This window comes from Micromys minutus (genome assembly GCF_963924665.1).
Source record: "Micromys minutus genome assembly, chromosome: 15".
Lineage (NCBI taxonomy): Eukaryota > Metazoa > Chordata > Mammalia > Rodentia > Muridae > Micromys > Micromys minutus.
Window position 1 is genome coordinate 13,162,779 of NC_137984.1, and position 10,242 is coordinate 13,173,020.

Consider the following 10,242-nt stretch of genomic DNA (forward strand, 5'->3'; position numbering starts at 1 on the left):
TGGTGACAACCACAGTGCAGAAGATGATTTAGCTTAAAGTGAAAATATTTTCCTTAACAAGGTTCTTTCTCTATGAGGCAGTATTGATAAAATACAAGCATAGATTTTAATCCTGATGAAGTCATGTGTTATTACTTTCCGTTCTTCTCTTCTGACTTATATCCACTTTCTTGTTCTGATACACAAGTGCCATTGGTGTGAGCAGTTACTACTGAGTGTGTCTGAGGATTAAGTAATAAGGGAAGGGATTAAACCCAGCCATTGCTGATTACTCAATAAAGGCTGGGCATGTTCGCATGTATCATCATGTTTAATCTGATCGGCAAGGCTACCAAAAAAATATTGCTATTCCATTTCACATCTAAAGAACATGTTCCTTAGAGAGCCTGCTGCATTTGGCCAAGATTATAAAGCAAGGGGAGTTAAGAGTGAAGATGTGAATGCAGGTCTCTCCCAGACCAGGGTGTGTTCTGAACGGAAATTGATCATCTTTCTCAGTCATTGAACACAGCATGATAAGTATTAGAAGCCATACTCCACACCGTCCTTGATCCCATGACCACCAGCATCTTGATGTATGGCATCAGGACTTTTACGAGCTCTCCCAACTCATATCTGACCTTTCTTTCACACCATTGGCTCATAACCATTCATAAGAAAGGAACCTAACAGTGCTGACATCATCTTACGTTTAAATAAACTTAGAAAATGGTATCTCATGAAATTATTACCAGAGGTCATCTAACTCCAGTTCTTATTATATTTGATACTTACAGCCGTTAAAGAGGCATTAAGAGATAAATGAAGGGAAAAAATGACCTCACACTTCTTGGATTCTAGTAAGAAATATCTATTACATACTTCAGAGGACCAGAAGTTTTCCCAAAGCCACCTTTCAAAGATGTCTTCCTTTAAAAGTACTGTTTACAGTGTCAAAATACTACTGTATTTCCCTGAGGAGGAGTGGCAGGAGAAATTAAAGAGATCCTTTTGTAAATGTAGATATGCATGGGCCTAGCTACTGCACATTTAGGACATCCACGTATACCTGAAAAATTAAGTATGAGATCCATAATGAAATGGACATTACTGAAGAAGTAAGTCCTTAGATGACTTCATAGATATTGTCCCTGGTGAATTTCATGACATTATTCTTACTGAGTTCCATAGACAGCATGCTTAGTGAACTCCGTAGACACTGTCCTTAGTGAACTCTGTAGACAAAGCCTCACAGCTACCTTCACAGCTCTGAGCTGGAATTTTCTGGTCATTGAGCAGTCCTCTGACCAATGTCACAGACTGGTGACATTAATGTGCAGGCCCACCCTAGCTTTCCCAACACTTTCAGTTAAAGTCACATCAACACATCAGGAGTGTGCATATCACACTGTAGATGTAAACTAACGATGGTAATTGTAGTGCTGGATCCTGTGGAGTTGTGGCTCCTGCTTGAAGCTCTGCCATCTTCCAGGGCAGGGAAGGTGTCCGCATCTTCCCAGTTTTTATACAAGCCCATCTTTCACTAATGACTCTGTGTGAGAAAGGGACACCAGCACAGCTCTGCTTCATAATAACTGAACAAAAGAAAACTCATCTGCATCTGTTCTGATTTCCTCACATTCCCAAACACAACTTGATTTCCCTACATATACTTTTTTTCCTTGTCTTTGTGGTTTTTCAATGTTTGTGAAAGGCTCATTTAAACCGATTAAATTACATTACTCCAAAAATCTTTCTCTGGAGTCAGCTTCCTACTTCCTCAAAATGTTAAGCTTTAGAGGATCACAGCTTTTTTCTGCTCTACTCCGTAAACCTGAAAGTCTAAAAGCATTTTCACATTCATAAATAACTAATGTTGAATCTAACCAACTGCTACTTTATGAACTTGGAAAAGTTATTCAGCCTTCCTATTCCTTAATTTCTTCTTCTGTAAAATGGGTATAACAGAATCTCTACTACAATACTGTACATATAAAAAATTAATCTAATCTATATCTATATGGATATAGGTAATAAATGCATGTTCAGTGATATAATATAAATCTTATACTTAACCTTGATAGAATTTAATGATAAGATTTACTTTATAGCTGATCAAAATCATTAAGATTGAATCAAAGAAACTATCTGAGGAGAAAAGCAATTTTAAAATGTTCTAAATAGAAAATAGACAATATTATAATAATAATTAACATTTCAAAATTCAGTTCAGCGGCCATTTAGTACCTTTATACAAAGCTATGTGCCTATGATCATCCGATGTAAAAAAAAAAAAAAAACTAGACCCAATCTTTCTTCATCAATACACTCCTTAGAAGGTTGATGCCCCAGCCAAGCCTAATAACTTTATCAGTGAAGTTTCCTCATGGAAATAAATATGCACCAACCACATGCAATGAGCCCAGCATGAAATGACACAGTTGAGACCTTCTCATCAACACAGCCAAGGAAACAAGAACAGGAATTCTCCTGTTTTGAACCATGGGACTGCCCCATAAAAGGGAAGAGTTTGTTTTGGCAAGTGCTTAGATGCAAACAGCAGTGGGACTGATCTGTGGCCTCTTGAGAAGCCTTTATGAAGAAAGGGGGCCCTTAGAGTATATGTTTACAGCCGTAACCAGTCTAGATGCAAGGTTGGGAACTCCACGCATTCAAGGTATCCTGAAAAGATGATTCTGCTGGACTGACTAGCCAGTGTAGGCCAGAGAGCACAGTGTGGATCTCAGTTTCCCAAAGTACCAATGGGCAAGCACAGATGCCTTAAAATAGCCCCCCTCCAAAAAATAAAAGGAAAGAAAGAATTAAGAGATGCTGGAACCATCGGTGTCATATGTCAGTGCCCGTCTCTGAATCTATACAGAAGTCGGTATAGTCAATATTCTCTTTTATCATTTTTCATTTGGCCTTTTGATCATAGTTTTAAAAAAGAACATAGTATTGTTGTTGTTGATGATGAGGAGGAGGAGGAGGATGCTGATTAGTTATAGTTCCACAGTAAAAGGTTCACCTATAATTTACAAGGCATTTGGTTCCAGGGTTGATCAGCAGCAAGGGAAGGGTATAGATCATAAAGACACTATATGTCTTACAGTCTATACTGTGATGTCTCTTGGGCCCACATTTCCATTATGAAGAGAAGAAAATCCCTTTAGGAATTCTTATCTTTAGGTATACGCCACCCTGGGTTATTTGGGACCAACCATGTCCAGCAATGGCTAGAGCAGCGCTCTGAACTCTTGGGACCACGCGGACTGACCCCTCTGCCCTCGCTGTTTTCTAGGAGAGGCATGCTGCAGAGGTGCGCAGGAACAAGGAGCTGCAGGTTGAACTATCCGGCTGAAGCAATGGCGGGTATGGCACGCCCCTCCCATAGTAAATCCCCCTGCCTATATTATAATGGATCATGCGATATCAGTATGGGAAATGTATGACATGGTTTAAAAAGAACTCATTATGAAAAACGAAACAAAAACAGAATCAAAAATAAAATAAAATCAATGCGGTCTCTTTGCAGAATGTTTTGCTTGATGTTTAAAAAAAAAGTACCTTGGATCTTATTTTGTAAATATTTACATTTTTGTTAAAAAATACAAGTATTGCATTATGCAAGTTATTTCATAATCTTACGTGTCCTGTAACAGGCTTCTGCTGTTGTGTCTTTCCACTCAGATGAATTTGCTAGGTTTGTTCTTTTGGAAGCTCCCCATGTCGAACTCAGTCCCTGCCCTGTCATTCCAACCCAAAAATGAGGTCAGTAGACAGTCCATGGTGCTAGAAACCCACCATTGCCTAATGGCCGAGAGGACTTCATAATCTCTGAGCTTGACCACGACCACGCCTAGGTCACGTACTGTGTGTCCATGTGAACCTCCACACTGGGCTGCTCATGATCTGCTTCCTGCCTAGAAACCACAAAGCCAGGCTAAGGAAACCTACCAGTCATAGCACTTCCTTCTGCTTCTCATGGATTATGTGCCACACGTGTGTTTGGGTTTTAGAAACAGATGGATGGATGGGAAGGCAGAGCTGAGCTCAATCAGGGTAGAAGCGGAAGGCTGAGCCTTCTAACGTGCCGAACACAACGCAAAGCCAGAGGGTTCAGAATGTTCTTCATGAAGTGGGCTTACTTCTCTTCTTTCAGTTATTTTGATGGAATGAATTAACTAACGTGTCGGTTGGCTTGTCTGTGGGTGCATTGGGTGATGATGTTCATTTTAAGCTTTTGCCTGTAGTACAAGAACATAATGCTACTAAATATTTTTCCACTTGGAGACTGTGAGCTGGTTGTTGCATTAAAAACACAAACAAAATCACAAACACTGTGGACTTTTGCTCAAGCTGGTCTTTCTTCCCCAGTGTAGGGCAATCCTGCCTATGAACAAGACCAAATCACTCCATCTGTGACGCTGACACAGTTAATGGGCTAGGCAGGGCATGTGTGCCAACGATAAGAGTCAGCAGACACCCAGCATCCGTACCTATTGCAGTTCTGAAGTTGTTCCTCCCCAACTCCCAACTCCTGAAGGTTGCTGCCTGCATATCTACTCTTCGTCAGTGCTCTCTTCTTGTATGTCATTGTGAGCAAGCTGTGATAAATAAAGAATTGGAGTTCTGTGAACTAATAACCGTTTGGTCTGGTCTCTCGGCCCTGTATGCTCAGAGCCTGGTGCTGAGCTTGTAGTTGGAGAGCTGTTGGATTGGGCAGTCTCGGGAGCAAAGAGGCAGTAATGAGTTTGGAGGAAGCCAGTGGCCTGCTGGTCGACTTCCCTTGCGAAGCAGCAGGGCGCTCCTTTCCCCCACTTCCTTGGACAGGCTGACACAGTGGGGAAGGCCTTCAACCTGTTCCCCTTAGCAACAGGCACAGTGGAGGAGAAACTGAAGGTCCAGGTTTGCAGTCCTGAGCAATCAAGCCTCATTCTGGGAATGGTGGGGCTCCTGGCACCGCCTCAAGTCCTGTCATGCTGCCCACAGGACACCCCCAGCTTGGGCCGTCTGTTAAAATGTGACTTCCCTACCATACTGCCAAACCGTGTCCTGCCAACGAGCACGCTGCACACATGGGCCCGGCAGGGTCCTGCCAGGGGCCCAGATGGGTATTACATGACCAGACAAACAGCATCCAGTTTTGAGCAGAAAGTCAGAAATAATTGGAGCAGCGCAGATTTATGAATAAGTAAATTGGACTGTCACTCACAAGCTCACTGGCTAAGTGTAAGCCGGTGAAACAGTGTCTCCTATGCAGCGTTGACGAGACTAGAACTCTCTGTAGATCAGGTTGGCCTCAAGTTGCTGTCTCTGCCTCCCAAATGCTGGGATTGCAAGTGTACATAGTGAGAAGTTCTCTTTAAATTTTTTTAATTAAAAAAAATATACAAATGCTTTTAAAATCTTTAGATTCTGTAGTACTATTATTATCATTGTCTGTCATTGTTGTTGTTATTTGGATTTAGTCTGTTGAGTATTGCTGTGGATGTGGATGTATGTGTGCAGTGACTGAGGAAAGCCAGAAGAGGGCACCAGATCTCCTAGGATTAGAGTTAGATGATTGCGAGCCACCAAGTCAACTCAAGGGCATCTCCCCAGCCGTATCACATGCTTTGAAACACTGGCAGTCCTTATCAGTACAGAGCAAGCTCTATTTTCATACGAGTTTACATAGATCAGTAGGAAAATGTGACCGTGAATGGTCACAAGCCCAAAGCTTAATTTGACCCCAACACAGTAAACGGTACGTCAGTTCATTCGGCACAATGAATGAAAATATCATTCCCATGAGGCTTTCTGAGTATTAAAATGGTTGGTACTGCATCACACTAGGTGTGTCCCTCCCTAAACAGAAATCACAGCCCAGGCCCACTGCATAATGTTAAAAAAAGAAAAGGAAAAAGAAAACTCGGACCCAGAGAGGTGAGTGACCCACCCCAGTCCAGTGCCTGCCTCTTACAACTGACCTCAGGATTACAATTCTCCAGCAAGTGCTGCCAAATCCCATTTCTCTGGTGAAGACAGAGGATGTCTACGAAGTTAGCCTAGACCAGCAGTTCTCCAAGTCATCTTGAGGGCCTGTTAACAGCGAATTTCCCACTTGCCTGGCATGCACTAGGCCCTGGATTTGATCTTCAGCCCTGAAAAAGAAAGAAAAACAAAACCAGGATTGCTGACCTTCCCACACCTCTAGAATTTATCCCTGAGCTCTGTCCCTTGAAGCCAAGATGCTCATTGGTCCCACATTCTCCCCACGCCTCACTAGAAACACACAGCTCTGTGAAACTGTCCCAGTGGTTGCTAGGCAGAGGCGATCTGAGTCAGTTGTGGTATGTCCCGTGAGGATCAGGGGATGAAGGAAGCTTACTTAGTCCTGTTCACACTGTAGGTGCACGCGCAGAAAGGAAGCCAAGGAGGAGGAAATGACGTCCTGCTTGCTGGGTAGTGAAAGCGTAGAGGGAAGAGCTGCCTAGGCAGAGCATGGGGAGAAGCGGGAGAGGACAAGGACAGTGCCTTGGCATACCACGGTGTGCAGTGTTTTAGAAAGGCTTACGGCCTCTGGAGTTTCTCCAGCCCCTGCACAAACAAAGAGCTATCTGTGGGAGTGATGCCATTTAGTGAAGCACTCAGTGCATAGTCTGAGTCCACATAGAGATTTTTCTTTAACACGCTCTTGGTATGGTGAGGGCCATGCTTAAACTGTGTAAATGCCGCTGGCATGTTCTGGGAAAAACTCACAAGATCCTACTGATCGGAAGAGTCACTCCTCTCTCTCGTGTCTTCCACACCCAAAAGAATGTACAGAACATCCACATATCAGCAAATACTGCTCTCTCCCCAAGAGCCTGAGGTGACAGAAAAGCCACCAGAACTGTGCAAACACCTAGGACAGTCAAGAAAGGTTTTTTACTTTATCAAGGTTTTATTTTATCTCATGGTCTCAAAGGTTTCAGCCCATGATTGTTCAATATTTTTATGCTAGGGCCCACGGAAAAATAGCATAAAATGGCGGCTGTGTAAGACAGAACAGAATTGTTCACCTAGAGAGAAAGGGAGGGAGAGGAAGAGAAAGATCTCACCAGGCCAAATTTGTGTCAGGACCAAGTTTTTACCACAAGAAACCTTGGAGAACAATCCAGACTCAGGCTTAGGGATATGCCTATGGGCTCTTCACAACCTTGTCAGCAGAGAAAACAGAGCGCACAGTGCACAGTGCACCACGAGGCTAGGCCGCACCATCCGCCAGCCTGCTGAGGATGACCACATGGAGTCCTTGGCTTGAACAACCAGTACAAACACCCCAGGCCATTGGCTGGAAAATGCAAGGCAAACACAGAGCCCACAACAAACTTTGCCAAACTTCCGAACTACCTTGGACTCCCCTCTGTGTCCATTAACATCTCCAAGTGGTCAGCAAGTACCATCAGTTAGTTAGCAGTCACATCGTCCCTCATCCTGTCTTCCCTTACGTGACTACCAGCCCTGTCCTCTGAGACTCTTACTGTCACCTCCTGCCACACTCTGCCCCAGTCTGCAGCCACCTCTGCACACTGATCTGGTCTTTCTGTCACTTCCCTACCCTCCCCTTTCTGTAAAGGGTGACACTGACGTATCCCATGAATCCCTCTTTCCTCCAGAACACCACCCCCTTGCACAGTACTGCACATTCCGACACGTGTGACGTGATCTTTCAGGTCCCCATGCCCTGTCATGGTCTGCATAGAAGATGTTCGTTACAACTCAAGTCTGGGTCAGGCTGTGATCTTAAAATGTTTTTTTATCCCAATCAATTAAAAGCAGAATATTTCATTTGCTACCCCTGTGAAATAGCTAACGTGGGTCGCCATGGATTTACTTACATCTGCGCCATTCCTCATTCTGGAGCCAAAAGCAAACGGAGCTGACTTTACTGGTCACTGTAGAGAAGGGAGATTGTAAGCATGACTTGTCCAGCGCTGCCCGTTCTAAAGCCTCCCCTCTGAAGTAGCACAGACCACACCGAAGCAAGTGGTATGAACCCCGTCAACACCAAGCTGCCAAGAAGGCTCACCCCATCATAATCTCAGGAAGAAAACCCAGGATGTTCAATGAGCTGCATCAATGGCCACCACCCTGCTGGTCACCAAATGTTTAACTCATCATTTACAGAGATGTCAACTAGAAAACCACCAAGTCCCATTTAGTCATGTACCAAACTCAGTGTGGCGACCTCACAGCCCCACCCCCTCCTACCTCCATTGATACAGTCCTAGTAGTCGCCTGCCTTCACTTTTAGCTCGATTGCATTTGGGAGGAGCTAGGAAACACACTTCTGGCTATGTCTGTGAGCTTGTCTCCAGAGAGGCTTGATCCAACCTAAAAAATAGGCAACGGCATCACACGGGCCTGACCTCCCAGACAAGACAAATGTGGGGAAAGGAGAAAAGAGCCTGAGTGTTCTGCCTGCTTCCTAACTGCAGGCTCCAGACCACCAACGGCCTCTGCTCCTGCCCCTGGACCTTCCCCCATGAAGACTGCACCCCGCCCTCCTTATGCTCTGGGTATTTTGCCACACCGATGAGAAAAGTGACTAACAAAGTTCTTATGACCAAAAGCAAATTTAAAAAGCAGGTTGCCATCCCCCACACATGAGACTCGATGGCTGGGTGGGTGGAACTAAACAGGACACACCCTCAGCCCTGCTCTCTCTGAAGGGAAGAGACGCACAGTCTCCGATCCCCTCAGAGATCCTGCCAACCCCACTGGCCAGACTTGGAAGGCTCGGAATAGGAAACATTTTTTTTTTTTTATTCTGTCCCTATCTTATTCCCAGAGCAGAGAGATCTGTATGTGGGTACATGTTCCTGTGTGTGCATGCAGACACCTGGATTGTCATGTATGAATAGTGTTTGTGTGGAGGTCACAGGAAAATCTCACGTGTCTGTCTTCCTTTCACTTGTTGGAAGTAAGGTCTCTTGGTAGCTGGGGTAGCTGACCACTGAACTTAAAGTCTCTGTCTCTCCTTGTTTTGCCATCAGGATGTTGGGATTACAGGTGACCCTAGGTGGGTTCTGAGGATCTGTCCTCATGTTTGCACAGCAAGTAACTTATCCACTGAGCTATTTCCACGTTCTGCCCCCTTAACTAGTCTTCCTTGCCCTCAGTTCTCCATGAATGTATCGCCAGGGGCATCAAGAAATATGCCCCGCTTGGCATCTATGTGACTATTTCTGTCCATTTGCTACCCACTGGGCTTGAGTGTCCAAGGGCCATTATGTTTTTACTGGTTGTCCTATTAGGAGATCCAGCAAGAAACAGAAAACAGTACCTTACAAAGGCAAAGCAAGGGAAAGTTGACAACAGTTCTATTACAGGTAGTGGAGCTTACTAAGTAAAACCATCGCAGGCTGTTGAAGGGCCTGGGAAATACAAGCAGCAAAAAACTCTTTTATTCATTCTAACCATGACCTCATGTTGGCCAAACAGACTCAAAACCCAGAGGACAAGGAAGCCTGTGGGTGCCACATGTGGAGCTCCGCTTCTGGGGCTGTGTGGGATCAAGACAGACAGAGACAGCGTGCATTTCACATGACAGACCACAGACTTTCTCAGCAGCCAGCATGAATCACAACTGGTCCTTCCCATGAGTCTGCCACCGGTGCTGTGGCCTGAATATCTCTGGTTTGGGTTGTTTTCAGATTGTGCTTGCCCTGCGCCTGAAGGAAGATGTGATTTGTGACACGATTTCTCCAATGAGCAGAAATTACACTTGGCACTTTTAGGTAGAGTTCAAGAGGAAATGTGCCTCAGCTCACCTGGCCTTCTTCCTCTGCACTGTCACTTGGAATAGCGGTGACAAAGACAGAGCACAGCCCCATCTGCAGGAGACAGTTGGCATGACCGAGAAATGAGTTCTGTGTTTTACTATGGGGTAAGAAATATGGCATCTTCTCGCCATCTCAGAGGTTTCTTGGTCAGCTACGTCGTCCCCAATCCAAAAGCGCATACAGAAAGGGTTAGGAAGTGTTTCTCCAACTCTTTCAACCACTTTCAAACGGTTTACGTATCTTCCACTTTCTCAGAACCTAAATGTCAAAGAAACTTGTCAGACATGATATAAAAGAGGAAGAACTGAGCTAACTAAGCAAACTATTGAACCCAGAGGCTCGGGGCCGGCTGGACTTCGTCCCTTGCTTGGGTTGATGATGGCTAAAATCACCAGCTTTCCTTTGCAGGGGAACAGGGAAACAGGGAAAGGGAAACTTCATGTGAGCTCTT

The 10,242-nt window shown here is 44.6% G+C and overlaps 1 protein-coding gene across 1 annotated transcript in view; it reads left to right on the plus strand.

The window, feature by feature from the left end:
• Positions 1 to 3,822, plus strand: part of STMN2 (stathmin 2) — a 41,448-nt gene extending 37,626 nt beyond the window's left edge. Inside the window, exon 5 of the mRNA XM_080929485.1 lies at positions 3,281 to 3,822. Within this exon, the coding sequence (XP_080785611.1) occupies positions 3,281 to 3,340 (60 nt within the window). The 3' untranslated portion in view covers positions 3,341 to 3,822. The remainder of the gene's footprint in view (positions 1 to 3,280) is intronic.
• Positions 3,823 to 10,242: the final 6,420 nt, after the last annotated feature.